Source organism: Polypterus senegalus, chromosome 1, assembly GCF_016835505.1.
Source record: "Polypterus senegalus isolate Bchr_013 chromosome 1, ASM1683550v1, whole genome shotgun sequence".
Lineage (NCBI taxonomy): Eukaryota > Metazoa > Chordata > Cladistia > Polypteriformes > Polypteridae > Polypterus > Polypterus senegalus.
Window position 1 is genome coordinate 75,413,871 of NC_053154.1, and position 16,137 is coordinate 75,430,007.

Here is a 16,137-nt window from a genome sequence, read left to right on the forward strand (position 1 = left end):
GGGTACCCTGTGTTATTTAAAGAACAGGGATCTATCAAAGTCTGCTCTTCGCAACACATTTGTGGAAGTGTATCATGGCACGAGGAAAGGAGATTTCTGAGGACCTCAGAAAAAGAGTTCTTGATGCTCATCAGGCTGGAAAAGGTTACAAAACCATCTCTAAAGAGTTTGGACTCCACCAATCCACAGTCAGACAGATTGTGTGCAAATGGAGGAAATTCAAGACCATTGTTACCCTCTCAAGGAGTGGTCGACCAACAAAGATCAGTCCAACAGCAAGGTGTGTAATAGTCGACGAGGTCACAAAGGACCCCAGGGTAACTTCTAAGCAACTGAAGGCCTCTCTCACATTGGCTAATGTTCATGAGTCCACCATCAGGAGAACACTGATCAACAATGGTGTGTATGGCAGGGTTGAAAGGAGAAAGCCACTGCTCTCCAAAAAAAAACATTACTGCTTGTCTGCAGTTTGCTAAAGATTATGTGGACAAACCAGAAGGCTATTGAAAGAATGTTTTGTGGACGGATGCAACCAAAATAGAACTTTTTGGTTTAAATGAAAGGCTTTATGTTTGGAGAAAGTAAAACACTGCATTCCAGCATAAGAACCTTATCCCATCTGTGAAACATGGTGGTGGTAGTATCATGGTTTGGGCCTGTTTTGCTGCATCTGGGCCAGGACGGCTTGCCTTCATTGATGGAACAATAAATTCTGAATTATATCAGAGAATTCTAAAGGAAAATGTCAGGACATCTGTCCATGAACTGAATCTCAAAAGGAGGTGGGTCATGCAGCAAGACAACGACCCTAAACACACAAGTCGTTCTAACAAGGAATGGTTAAAGAAGAATAAAGTTAATGTTTTGGAATGGCCAAGTCAGAGTCTCGACCTTAATCCAATCGAAATATTGTGGAAGGAAGTGAAGCGAGCAGTTAATGTGAGGAAACCCACCAACATCCCAGAGTTGAAGCTGTTTTGTATAGAGGAATGGGCTAAAATTCCTCCAAGCCGGTGTGCAGGAATGATCAAAAGTTACCTGAAACGTTTAGTTGCAGTTATTGCTGCAAAGGGGGTTCACATCAGTTACTGAAAGTAAAGGTTCACATACTTTTGCCACTCACAAATATGTAATATTCAATCATTTTCCTTAATAAATAAATGACCAGGTATAATATTGTTGTCTCATTTGTTTAACTGGTTTCTCTTTCTCTACTTTTAGGACTTGAGTGAAAATCTGATGATGGTTTAGGTCATATTTATGCAGAAATATAGAAAATTCTAAAGGGGTTACAAACTTTCAAGCACCATTGTAGCATGGACATTTTCAACTTGATTAAAAATTGAAAATAGAACCAATATTATGCCGTTTAGACACTGTGCCATTTGGAGTGGAGGTTTAAAAAGGTATTGAGGACATTGACATGGATAAAAAGTGAAAATGTAACTTTTTTTAAAAATGTGTGTTCTATTTTTCTTCAGGCCTTTGCTAATTCCCTTCACACAAAACACTTCCCTCAACTTAGGTAAAAGAATGAGAAGCATGCAAGGTGGTCATGTTCTACCATTTCTCAAATAAATACTTCCAATAGAAGGATGCATCAGGTTTCAAGATGCACATTGCCTTAAATCTTTTTCTTAAATGGCGCATTGATTTCAGTTTCCTCCAGTGGCCTGCACTGTTCCTGGTGTCAATCCAGTTGAGCAACTTAGGGATGTGGTGTAGTAAGTATATTGCAGCATGAATGTCTGTCTTAGTAACAAGTAGTTTATAAATATTTTTGGTATGTGTGGACCAGAGTTTCTGAGGAATGTTTTCAGCACCTTGTTGACATTATGCCGTGAAGAATTCAGGCCATTTTGGAGGCAAAAATAATGAAAGTTAGTCAGTAATGCACATTATATAGTTACCGTATATACTCGAATATAAGCCGAGCTTTTCAGCACCCAAAATGTGCTGAAAAACATCACCCTCGGGTTATATTCGAGTCAGGTCCCGCTGCCCCCGCCAACCCGCACGTGTTCAGTCTCTCCCTCTGCAGCTAACGAGAGAGAGAGAGTGAGACACACACACACACGCACACACACACACACACGAGCTGGCAGTTAAAGAATGCATCAGGCTTGTTTTTAAAGAGACAGATTTGAGCATTGTTTTAACCTCATATTTAATGAAGACTTTTTTCTATTGGATTTTAACCTCTGCTTCACTTCTGTTTACAGCGATCGGTTTGTAGTGTGCATTGTTGCAATGTTACTTTTCTTGGTGGTTTGTTAAATTAAGAATTTTTCAAATGTTCATTTTTTTCCTTGTGCTTAAAACTCGGTTTGTAGCGCTATAGCGCAAACTGTTGCAGGGTTAGTTTTCTCTGTTGTTCAAGGTTTTCTCAGTGTTATTCAATGTTTTTACATTTAGTTTACTAGTACACATGCATTTTATGGTATAATTAACTATATTTGTGCTTAAAAATCTTTTAAAAAAAAATATATTTACATACAGCTTGTACGGTCTGGAACGGATTAATTGTATTTATATACAGTCCTATGGGGGAAATTACTTCGGTTCACAACCAAATTGGGTTACGACCAGAGTTTTGGAACGAATTACGGTCGTGACCCGAGGTTCCACTGTACCTGGTTTATTCTGCGGGCGGTAGAAGGACTGCTGTGGGCTCTGTGTGGTGTCCTACTTGCATCTCTCTACAAGTGATCCCAGACTGATGAGATTGTTGAGATCAGGGGTCTGTGGTGGCCATACCACTTGTTTTAGAATTCCCTGTTCTTTTTTTTCCACAGATAGCAGTTTGTTGTCTTTTTTTATGAGTTTGTACATGTTTTGGGGATCATTGTCATTGTGTAGAGTTTGGACTAATCAGATGCATCCCTGATGTCGCTGCATGATAGCTAAAAATCTGCCTATACTTCTTTGCAGTAAGATGTCTCAATTTTCTGTTTGCAGAGCTTCCACTTTGCTTCACTGTTGACTATAAGCATTCCTTATTGTACTATTTATTTCCTTGCAGTTCAGCACACAGCCTGCCTGTTATTAAAGCCAAAAACTTCAAACTGACTCATCAGTTTAGAGCACCTGCCACCAGTTTTCCGTACCCTAGTCCCTACTTTTTTTTGTGCACAACCGAGTCTTTTGTCTATTTCCTCCTTGGAGGACTGACTTTTTGGTTCTATTAGGACCACCTCTGACAAAACATATCAGGACTGTAGATGGGTGTACTACTGCATAAGTGGTTTTTGACAGTTCTGAGCTGATATAGATCCTGGACATCATCTAATTTGAATAGGACGAAAACTTAATTAACCCATTATCCACTGACTCCGTTTCCTTGGCTGATCACTGCATTTCTAGTGTGCAGTCTTTGCCGTTTGTTTGTGCTTGAGCAGAAAAGCTAGGACAGCAATCTGGAAAATCCGTCTGCAGTGAAATTTCTGCTTAGAAGAGACCTTGATGATATAGGATCTTGTCACTCTGCTTACATTTGCCATGGCGTAAGATTTTCACATACTGTATCTACAGCAGCCTCAACTTTTTAGTATGGTTGTCCTTGCCCTGTGATTTCTTTCTGTACACAGCCTTTTCTGTTTTGGTTAATCACTTTAGTTCATTCTAAACATTGTTATTGGTCATTAACACCTGTTTGCTATATTTTGATTAATCAATCACTTGGCTATAAACCTTCAAAGATCTCATTTTGTTTAACTGGAAAGTAGACCACTACTATGTTAGTTTCTTTCTTTATGGACAGTCAAATATCTCACTGTAGTACAGGTAGTCCCCAGGTTACGGACATCCAACCTACGACTTACAAACTGGGGCTGCAGCTGCAACGCATGCACCTCAGTATCTGCCGCTCCGTCATCTTCGGCCTGGGGACGCTGGAGGGGGGCGATTTCACTGCCCGTGCTGTGTAGGGTCCCTCGGCCGGCTTCCATCGGCAAGTGGTTTCACTGCCTGCCCACCACACATGTTTGCTCCGTTCGTTCTCGGTGGGCAGCTGGTAATGCTGCAAGCGGTGACCCAGTTGTGTTTGAACGGAGACTATTAAGGGTGAACAGGGCTGTGGGGTGTAGCATTGTAGTGTGTATCGGATGGCTGCCTATTGAATGGGGGCGATTCACTACCCACCTTTGGCCGCACTGTTTGTTCTCGGTGGGCGGACGCTGCAGGCAGCATACTGTAGTGGAGATGACTGTGAGGTGGGCTGGTGATGAACCGCCCATCGATGCCCCCATTCATTCTCAATAGCAAGCCTTCTTGTACTGTTACGTACATAGCAGGAAGTTGTCTCTTGTCCGTACATCAGACGTGTTGACGACTGGTGCCTTCCTGCTGTGATAGCGTGTACAGTGCTATGCAGAAGAGCTCATCTTAATCTTTTGTCTTCACCCTTCAACAATGTCTCTGAAACACAAATCCTGATGCAAGTGCTGGTGATACAGTAAAGAAGACAAAAACCATCACCATTGAAAATAAAGTAGAAATAATGAAAAGGTCAGAGAGGTGAAACTCCATCATTCACTGGCAGAGCACTTGGTTACAGTCGGTCAATAACAGCATTTATTAAATTTATGTACCTGTTCCGACTTACATATAAATTCAACTTAAGTACAAACCTACAGTCCCTATCTCGTATGTAACCCGGGGACTGCCTGTACTTGTTGTAAAATAAAAGTTTAGAACTCTGAAATAAGCACTTTTCTATTGACCTAATCCAGAAGAGACAACATAACTGTCTAAAGCAGATATTTCTGTGATCCATCTAAATTGCGTAAGACATTTGCACAGTATTATACAGGTGCTGGTCATAAAATTAGAATATCATGACAAAGTTGATTTCGGTAATTCCATTCAAAAAGTAAAACTTGTATATTAGATTCATTCATTACACACAGACTGATGTATTTCAAATGTTTATTTCTTTTAATTTTGATGATTATAACAGACAACTAATGAAAGTCCCAAATTCAGTATCTCGGAAAATTTGACTATCAATTAAGACCAATGCAAAAAAAGGATTTTCTAGAAATGTTGGCCAACTGAAAGGTATGAACGTGAAAAGTATGAGCATGTACAGCACTCAATATTTAGTTGGGGCTCCTTTGGCCTGGATTACTGCAGCAATGCGGCGTGGCATGGAGTCGATCAGTCTGTTGCACTGCTCAGGTGTTATGAGAACCCATGTTGCTCTGATAGTGGCCTTCAGCTCTTCTGAATTGTTGGTTCTGGCTTATTGCATCTTCCTCTTCACAATACCCCATAGGGTCAGGTGAGTTTGCTGGCCAATCAAGAACAGGGATACCATGGTCCTTAAACCAGGTACCAGTAGTTTTGGCACTTTGTGCAGGTGCCAGGTCCTGTTGGAAAATGAAATCTGCATCTCCATAAAGTTAGTCAGCAGCAAGAAGAATGAAGTGCTCTAAAACTTCCTGGTAGACGGCTGTGTTGACCTTGGACCTCAGAAAACACAATGGACCAACACCAGCAGATGACATGGCACCCCAAACCATCACTGACTGTGGAAACTTTACACTGGGCTGGGCGATATATCAAAAATTTATCGTTACCGAAATTTATGACTCTCATCGACGTCATTTTGCCCATATCGGTAAATTCGGTATTTTAAAAAAAAAAGAAAAGGCATGTGCAGGTTGGCGATGTTCATGTCCCTTTAAGACGCTGTGCTACGTTACAGACTTGACGGGGTGGAGTCACATGACTCTACTACCTGTAACAAGACGAGACACGGGTGAACAAATGGAGGACGATTTAAATGTTGAAGCAGCAGCGACGAAGGTAGAGCTGGTGGAGGAGGAAGAGGAGACGCTTGTTAACAAAAAAAATGCATCATCAATCGTTTGGCAACATTTTGGATTCAACAAGGATGATATTGATCAAAAAATTGTTAAATGTAAACTCTGCAAAAAGACTGTTGCGTCAAGTCAAGGTAACACAACCAACCTCTTCCACCACCTGCAGCACAACCATGTGATTCAATTCGAAGACATAAAAAAAGCTCAAAGCGAGAAGAGATTAGGAGGACCAGCAAAAGCGTCTTCCTCCACCAGGCAGCGGTCAATAACCGAAGCATTTGCTAGTACTCAACTATATGAGCGAACTTCAAAAAGATGGCAAGAAATCACAAATGCTATAGGCTACCACATAGCAAAAGACATGGCTCCTATTGCTACAGTGGAACGCATACGGTTTCAGACACTTCATGAAAATAATTGACAAGAGATACGAACTCCCATCACGAAAATATTTTTCAAAAACTATCATTCCCAGCATGTACAGCACAGAGAGGAAAAAGGTTGCTGCTGAATTGAGATACGTTAAGCCGTTGCAGCCACATCCGATCTCTGGTCCAGCCGCACAATGGAGCCGTATATTAGTCTCACAGTTCATTACATCGACAACAAATGGGAGCTGCGTGCAGAGTGCTCGAGACGGCCTATTTTCCATCTGATCACACGGGGGAGATGGTTGGACAGGGGTTGAGAGCGATGCTGTCTGCATGGGACATCAGTGAAGAGGACCTTGTTGCTATAACAACTGACAACGGCCCAAATATTGTGAAAGCTGTCAAGCTCAATAAATGGACACGGGTGCAATGTTTTGGGCACAGGCTGCACCTGGCAGTCGGTAAGTGTGTACATCTTAATATATTTGGGTGGTGACATCTGGTGTGTTTTAAAGTGACTTTAATTCTGTGTGTCATATTCAAAATTGAAAGTATTAATGTTTGAATAATGTTTATATAGGCATAAAAATACTTAAGACTGCTGAGCAGCAGTGTATCCAGAAAGTTTTTACAGAAGACTTATTGTGAGCCAGTGTTGATCATGTTGTGCTGTGAAATGTAGCAAAATACATGATTTTTAAAATGTTTTATTACTGTGCCAACCCTTTTTAATTTTGTAAATATGGTCTGAGAGGTCTTATTTAATTCTTACTTTATTTTGCTTGCTTTATTTGAGAATTAGACCATGAATTGGGGTGATGTTGGGTGTGAAGATTTGGATAGATATGCTACCTCAAGGCCTTAGCAGAGATAGGCCTTTGTCCATGATGGCATTACATTTGCACAATCATTGTTTACTTTGTGAATAGCCAATGTGAAACATATTTATTATTAAACTATTTTGTTTACAAGGGATACACATTTTTTAGAGAGCATGGTTACATATTGTATCCTACACTTTTTATTTTGTTCAGTTAATAAATCTTAACCACTAAAAGTACTTACTACTATTGTCTTCATTTATTTTCAGTGACATTTTACAGTCCTTTAAAGTGGTAATAATATAATTGCAATGAATAGGTCTAGGGGGAATAATATTATCAAAATAACTGGAGGAACTATGCTGCCTGCCACAGCCCCATCAAATGAAAAAAAAAAAAAGTTTGTTTTTTTGGCACTTGGGGTGGTTATCGTCCATTTATCGTTATCGAGGTTAACTGCTCAATTTATCGTGATATTGATTTTAGGCCATATCGCCCATTTTTAACTGGACCTCAAGCAACGTGGATTCTGTGCCTCTCCTCTCTTCCTCCAGACTCTGGGACTTTGATTTCCAAAGGAAATGTAAAATTTACTTTCATCAGAGAACATAACTTTGGACCACTCACCAGCAGTCCAGTCGAGACGCTTCTAACGCTGTCTCTTGTTCAAGAGTGGCTTGACACAAGGAATGCGACAGCTGAAACCCATGTCTTACATATGTCTGTGCGTGGTGGTTCTTGACTCCAGCTAAAGTCCACTCTTTGGGAATCTCCCCCACAGTTTTGAATGGGTTTTGTTTCACAATCCTCTCCAGGGTGCGGTTATCCCTATTGCTTGTACACCTTTTTTCTACCACATCTTGTCCTTTTCCTTCGCCTCTCTATTAATGTGCTTGGACACAGAGCTCTGTGAACAGCCAGCCTCTTTAGCAATGACATTTTGTGTCTTGCCCTCCTTGTGCAAGGTGTCAATGGTCGTCTTTTGGACAACTGTGAAGACAGCAGTCTTCCCCATGATTGTGTAGCCTACAGAACTAGATTGAGAGACCATTGAAAGGCTTTTACAGGTGTTTTGAGTTAATTAGGTGATTAGAGTGTGGCACCAGGTGTCTTCAATATTGAACCTTTTCACAATATTCTAATTTTCTGAGATACTGAATTTGGGACTTTATTAGTTGTCAGTTATAATAATCAAAATTAAAAGAAATAAACATTTGAAATACATCAGTCTGTGTGTAATGAATGAATCTAACATACAAGTTTCACTTTTTGAATGGAATTACCAAAATCAACTTTGTCATGATATTCTAATTTTATGACCAGCACCTGTATGTATTATACTGTATATGCACACACATGTATTTCATGTTGTTTATGTTCTTTTATGTGTTCATCCTTTTGTTATTTATGGGTATTGTTTGTTGTTTACTGTTAAGTGTTAGAAAACTTTTGTGTTACTGTACATTGCTTTCAGTTTGAATCTGTTACCTTTAACAACAACAGCAACATTTATTTATATAGCATATTTTCATACAAAAAAATGTAGCTCAAAGTGCTTTACAAAATGAAGAATAGAAAAATAGAAGACACAATAAAAAATAAAAATAAGTCAACATTAATTAACATAGAATAAGTAAGGTCTGATGGCCAGGGTGGACAGAAAAAACAAAAAACAAAAAAAAAAACTCCAGATGATCGGAGAAAAAAAATAAAATCTGCAGGGATTCCAGACCAAGAGACCGCCCAGTCCCCTCTGGGCAATCTACCTAACATAAATGAAACAGTCCTCTTTGTATTTAGGGTTCTCATGGAAGGACTTGATGATGATGGTCACGTAGACTTCTGGCTTTCAGTCCATCAATGTTGGAGCATCATTATGCTTTGAGTAGGTGGTGGTGGCACAGGCCGCCACCTCAAAGAAACCGGAAAAAGAAACAGGAGAGTAGGGGTCAGTACAAATTTTAGAGCCACTATGAATAGTTATTATGATGAATTGAACATACAGAGTATCAGTATTAAGTTAAAGTGAAGTTAGGAGAAAGCCATGTTAAAATAATGTGTTTTCAGCAGTTTTTGTTAAAGTGCTCCACTGTATTAGCCTGGCGAATTCCTATTGGCAGGCTATTCCAGATTTTAGGTGCATAACAGTAGAAGGCCGCCTCACCACTTCTTTTAAGTTTAGCTTTTGGAATTCTAAGGAGACACTCATTTGAGGATCTAAGGTTACGATTTGGAATATAGGGTGTCAGACATTCCGATATATAAGATGGAGTGAGATTATTTAAGGCTTTATAAACCATAAGCAGTATTTTAAAGTCTATCCTGAATGACAGAGGTAACAGTGTAGTGACAGTTTAAAGGTAAAGTTTCAGTTTGGGATGAGTGATTTAGATGAGTCTATTGTGCAGTATATACTGGCTAAGCAATTATTTGAAACTTGTGTTCAATTATCTATCTATCTATCTAGTTAGTTAGTTAGTTATATTTAGATCTGTAAGGTTCAGTACTGGTAGTGCTTTTTTATTCTATGCTCTGTGTGGGTCCTGGGCAATGATTTACTTGGAATTTGCAAGCCCTCTCCATGTCTACATAGTTTTTTTTCTCTAGGTACATCTATTTTCTCCCCCATCCCAACATCCGAACTGTCTCTGTATGAGTAGGTGTAAGTGAGTGTGCCCTACAGTGGGCTTGCAGCCTGTTCAGAATTGATTACTATATTACCCTTGTTTAGTCAGTGCTATTGGGATAAACTTCAGCCCCCAGTATTTGGAAACAATTTTATTTGCAGTAAATTAATTGAGTAGATGTTTTTTGAACTGCTGACACCATCAAAGTATTTGTTATATTTGCTGTATACTGTACATAATCCTGGCACAGAGAAATGTGATTGAAGTATTCTTAGACTCTCACTTATAGAAATGTGTGTTTTAGTGATTTTAAGTGACAGTAAAGACAATTATTTCAACAAAATGTTTTTATTTTCAAACACAATATGCTTTTTAAAGACTTTATTCAGCTTTTTTTTTTAAAAAGATGTTTTCTGAGCAAACGTTATTTTGAAATGAACTCTTGGTAAAACATTTTTTTAAGGTACATAGTTTGAGTAAGAGAGAAATGCTTTTTTTTTTTTCTTTTAGGGCATTCCTTGGTCCCAAGGACCTCTTCCCCTATGAGGAATGTAAGGAAAAATTCAGCAAAGCTAACAAACGAAAAGGATTCAGTGAAGGATTGTGGGAGATTGAGAATAACCCCTCAGTCAAGGCGTCTGGATATGAGGTATACTAAGATCTACCCAAATACCCAAAAACTGTTTATCAGTCTTTTTTTGGAAAATTAGATAAAATATTGAAGTAAAAAGAAGCTGTTAAAATTATTATAACAATTACTGTAAAAATTAAGTCTCAATTGTTTTACATGATCTATTTTGTTGCTCGATACCGGCACAGGTATTTTTAAATACCTATTTATAAAAAGAAGGGCCAGACTAAAAAAAATAATAGTTGGGTACCTAATACATCATTTTATTTGGAGTAAACAGCAGAATTCAGACAAAGCTACAACTGTAAAAATGTTCTTGCCTTCCTGGAAGAGTCGTGTCTTTGTAAAAAGATTTTCCACAAACATAATTTTGCTTCAAAAACCTGAGGGCAAACCTACCACCTTATCAGGCAGAAATGTTTATGCAGCGACATAAGTTTTTTTGTGTGTGAAAAATTTTCCAAAAGGTACAGTATTAATTGAGATTTAATGGTTTAAAATGTGCATACTAGAAAATATATTAAAATATATTTAATCATATGTCATATCATTTAAGACTATGTACAGTAATGCCTCATCGATCGCGTGGGTTGTGTTCCAGACCCCCCCGCGATAGGTGAAAATCTGCGAAGTAGAAACCATATGTTTGTATGGTTATTTTTATATATTTTAAGCCCTTATAAACTCTCCCACACTGTTTATAAATATTCCCTGCACAGTTATACAGCATAATCCTTTTGTATTCTTTTAGATATTAGGTAAGATTCATTGAAATTATGTATATAAACACACTGTTTATATACAGGAAAACCTAAATATTATTTTAAAGATATCGAGTGTCTCCGATATCACTTATGTTACAGCCATTACGATAGACAGGCCACCAGCAATAAATACATACAATGCAAGAAAAATAGTATACAGTGACACTAAACGTACATACATGTATTAACTACTGTAAGTAGAAAATTAATTATGGTTACTCGCCAACAATGACACGATGACTTGTCTGATAACAATGAGTTTAATTTTACTGCACAACAAAGGAGAGTGTTACAGCCCTTATAAAGGAGCCTCTTCAGGCGATTGTGTAGCACTGCCATTGTTGTTGTTCTTCTGGCAGTCTTCAATCCAAATCCCTAAAGCAGATTCCATCCAGACTACTGCCTTATTACATTCACTTACAACTCGTTTTGCACCCTGGTTAAAAGGACACTGCGGCCGTAGATCTTATATTCCTTTCCTACTTTTTAAATAAAAATAATCGTAGCCTCATTGATGCTGTAATAGCGTCCTACAGCGGTGTAGCTTTTCCCTTCCTTCAACAAATCCAAAACGTTTACCTTTTCGGCAATTGTTAACATCTACTGTTGGCGCTTGGGCACGGCCCCTGAAGCAGTGGCAGGAGCAGATCGTTTCGGAGTCATAATGAAGGGCTTGACTATGCACAAAGATAAACACAAAAGAGCACAAAAGTTAACTCTTTACACAGCGAAACACGTTGATGCTGAATGAGCGAGACGAGACTTCCTGGTTAACACTGCATTCAGGACGCAGGAACTTAACTGCGTGCTCTGATTGGTTAGCTTCTCCTTCATCCGCCAATAGCATACCTTGTATGAAATCAACTGGGCAAACCAACTGAGGAAGCTTGTACAGGAAGTAAAAAGACAAATTGTCCGCGAAGCAGCGAAAAATCCACGTTATATATTTAGTTATGCTTGCATATAAAATCCGCGATAGAGTGAAGCCGCGAAAGTCGAAGCGCGATATAGCGAGGGATTACTGTACATAAATCTCCATTAACACTAGAATTATCAGAGCCTACGAAAAAACTTGTAAGTCCAGCCCACCTTAAATCCCTTCTCACCTCTCCGTCAGCCTCTTTTGTCTTGTAAATGTGTCGATGGGCCCAAGTAGCCTGCTATGCCATCACACCTGCCACCTCAGAATGGGCAAGAAGTTCTCCTAGCTTCAGCCTTGATTGATTAATCTGGCAGTGAGCTACCCAGAATTGTAAGGGGAAGTAATTTGATGTGCGTTTTGTGTCTACGGCAATCTATGTAAACACATCGTTTAAACAAAACCGTTTTTCATGTTTTAGAAATAAATGACAAAATGTAGACATGAACAGTATAATGTGTGAAGGCTGATGGCCAAACATCAAATAAACTCTTTCACAAAAGGTGCAAGTACAATATGACAGCTTCTGTGGTGTAGCGGTTAGATCTGCCATTATATAATCCAGAGGTTGTGAGTTCGAAACCATCTCCCCGCAAATTTGCCGTTTGAGTAGTGAGCTGCTCTTATTGTTAATATTATACAATAAAAACATACGTTTAATTTGTGTCTGTAACAGCTGGTGTAAATTTATAGCACTTGTAAAACTTAGTTTTTTTTTTTCCACTTTTATTCTCTCAGTCATGATCACGATACAACACGCTCCCCCCCACCCCAGATCTAAAACTAACTTTTTTATATGAAACTGGGAATAACTGTAGATGAGAGTGGTGTTATGAGACAATGGAACTGGAAATTTTCTGATCTGGAGGGATAAAAGCAGACACACAAACGCCGGTAAATCTGCCTGCTTCGTATCTCACTGTCACTTGAAATTTTTTTTATTCAGTTTTATTGAGTGATCCTGCTGACGCTGAATTAGTATGCACCTTATGGTCTATGATGTCAAAGCCGCACTGACAAAAAAACAGAGACATAGGTATATATGATATTTGGAATAACTCATTTTATGACCTGTATAGTACATTTCGGAAAACATTGTGGCATATTCATTCACATGCCTTCTTGCACTTGTAATCAGTGACCACATTTTATTTTTTATTCAATCTTGCCTATGCAGTCTTCACATTTTGGTGCACAATGTTGCAATGTACACACTTCTCTTTGTGCTGTGGTTACTATTACACTGAAGGGGCTAGAGAAGCGGCGGTCTTGGAACAGAAGCTTGTCGATGTTGCATTTTCTTTTGCTTTATCCATCGCCTATATTGTAAGAAGCGACGACGAAGCTCCTCTGCAAGGTGAGCCATGAACACTCTTTTCTCAGTGGCCCCCGTGCATGTCTTGTACAGTACATGTGCGTTGATTGCCGCCGAGTCAAGCGTGTCATAGCACAAGGAACCGGCCACCTGCGTGTTCCTGCTCGCACCGAATAAGCTTACGCCTTCTGGTGCACGATGTCAATGCAGCACCGGGCAAAAAGAGCCAAATATGTGACATTTTGAAGAAATCATTTTATGATTTGAATAGTACCAATCAGAAAACATTGTTGCACTAATGCAATATTATTTGAAAACAAACAGCGTCAGATCAGGTGTGAATTTATACTGGCGTTGTTAGTTAGTGTCAGATCAGAAGGTGGGGGGTGAGGTTAAGCGTGAACGTGACTGAGAGAATAAAACTGAAAAAAAAGCTTACTTTTAGAAATACCATACATTTACACCTGATTTACTACTTTTAAAGACGGTGATCAGCATGAGCTCAAGCATGTGCAGAAGGAACTCCGAGTCCAGCTCAGGGCGGTGAAAGAGCAGTACAGGAGAAAGCTGGAGTAGAAGTTGCAGAATAACAGCATGAAGGAAGTGTGGGATGGGATGAAGATTATCACTGGCTGCAGCTCAAAGCAGGGTGCCACCATCGAGACAGACGTGGAGAAAGGAAACCAAATGAACAACTTCTTTAATAGGTTTGATCACCCTAACCCACTCTCACCTCGGAGTACTGCATCCTCCAACCATCCTTCTGTTGATACCAGCATAGGTGATATATATATATACTAGCAGACCTGGTGCGCTTCGCTGCACGTTTAAACGGTTAGTTTTGGCAGCGAATCGTGGTTTTTCCAATCTAGAAATCCTGTCTTCTTTAGATTCGTTTAACCGCCTGATTTGGGAAGCGAATCGTTTTTTTCTAGCGTGAAGTCGTTTCTTGTTGAGATTAGTTTAATCGCCTGGTTTTGGCAATAGCGCTTTTTCCCAACCTAGAAGACCTCTCTTGAGATCCGTTTAATGGCCTCGTTGATTGCATGTCTTCCAAGGTAGTTTCAATACTTGCACGGAGTCTTCTCCCCTTTTATGAGTGACTGTGTGAGTACGCGTGTACTAAACAGTAAATTAGTAAAGGAGAAAGGACTAAACACTAAGGAAAAGAGCATAAGACAGCGTCAGCTGGGCGAAATGAAGTGAATGAAATGGCGTGAATGGGAAGGGAGTTGATCACGTGACTCCCCACCGCTTAACTCTCAATCCCTCCACAAACACAGTCTCTGGATCCCAACTCTATATATATATATATATATATATATATATATATATATATATATATATATATATATATATATATATATAGAAGATATATATACTGCTCAAAAGAATTAAAGGAACACTTTTTAATCAGAGTATAGCATAAAGTCAATGAAACTTATGGGATATTAATCTGGTCAGTTAAGTAGCAGAGGGGTTGTTAATCAGTTTCAGCTGCTGTGGTGTTAATGAAATTAACAACAGATGCACTAGAGGGCAACAATGAGATGACCCCAAAACAGGAATGGTTTAACAGGTGGAGGCCACTGACATTTTCCCTCCTCATCTTTTCTGACTGTTTCTTCACTAGTTTTGCATTTGGCTACAGTCAGTGTCACTACTGGTAGCATGAGGCGATACCTGGACCCTACAGAGGTTGCACAGGTAGTCCAACTTCTCCAGGATGGCACATCAATACGTGTCATTGCCAGAAGGTTTGCTGTGTCTCCCTGCACAGTCTCAAGGGCATGGAGGAGATTCTAGGAGACAAGCAGTTACTCTAGGAGAGCTGGAGAGGGCCATAGAAGGTCCATAACCCATCAGCAGGACCAGTATCTGCTCCTTTGGGCAGGAGGAACAGGATGAGCACTGCCAGAGCCCTACAAAATGACCTCCAGCAGGCCACTGGTGTGAATGTCTCTGACCAAACAATCAGAAACAGACTTCATGAGGGTTGCCTGAGGGCCCAAATGTCTACTGCCCTGTGCTCACTGCACAGCACCGGGGAGCTCAATTGGCATTTGCCATAGAATACCAGAATTGGCAGGTCCACCACTGGCGTCCTGTGCTTTTCACAGATGAGAGCAGGTTCACCCTGAGTATATGTGAAAGCGTGAAAGGGTCAGGAGAAGCCGTGGAGAATATTATGCTGCCTGTAACATCGTTTAGCATGACTGGTTTGGTGGTGGGTCAGTGATGATCTTGGAGGCATATCCATGGAGCGACTCACAGACCTCTACAGGCTAGACAGCGGCATCTTGACTTCCATTAGGTATCAGGATGAAATCCTTGGACCCATTGTCAGACCCTACGCTGGTGCAGTAGGTCCTGGTTTCCTCTAATGCGCGACAATGCCCGGCCTCATGTGGCAAGAGTATGCAGGCAGTACCTGGAGGATGAAGGAATTGAAACAATTGAATGGCCTTCACGATCCCCTGACTTAAACCCAATAGAACATCTGTGGGACATTATGTTTTGGTCCATTAGGCGCCAGGTTGCTCCTCAGACTGTACAACAGCTCAGGGATGCCCTCATACAGATCTGGGAGGAAATGCCACAAGACAACATCCGTCGTCTCATTAGGAGCATGCCCGGCGTTGTCAAGCATGCATACAAGCTCATGGGGCCACACAAGATACTGAAAAGCATTTTGAGTAGCAGAAATTAAGTTTTTGAAAAATGGACTAGCCTGCCACATCTTCATTTCACTCTGATTTTAGGGTGTCTACACAATTGAGCCCTCTGTAGGCAGAAAACTTTTATTTCCATTAAAAGACTTGGCATCCTTTTGTTCCTAAGACATTGCCCTGTCATTATTTGTA

General features: G+C 39.9%; 1 protein-coding gene across 1 annotated transcript in view; it reads left to right on the forward strand.

Annotated features, from left to right (window-relative positions):
* The window catches only part of LOC120527479 (hepatoma-derived growth factor-like), a 49,440-nt gene that overhangs the window by 16,613 nt on the left and 16,690 nt on the right, over window positions 1–16,137 (forward strand). Inside the window, exon 3 of the mRNA XM_039750936.1 lies at window positions 10,155–10,293. Within this exon, the coding sequence (XP_039606870.1) occupies window positions 10,155–10,293 (139 nt within the window). The remainder of the gene's footprint in view (window positions 1–10,154; window positions 10,294–16,137) is intronic.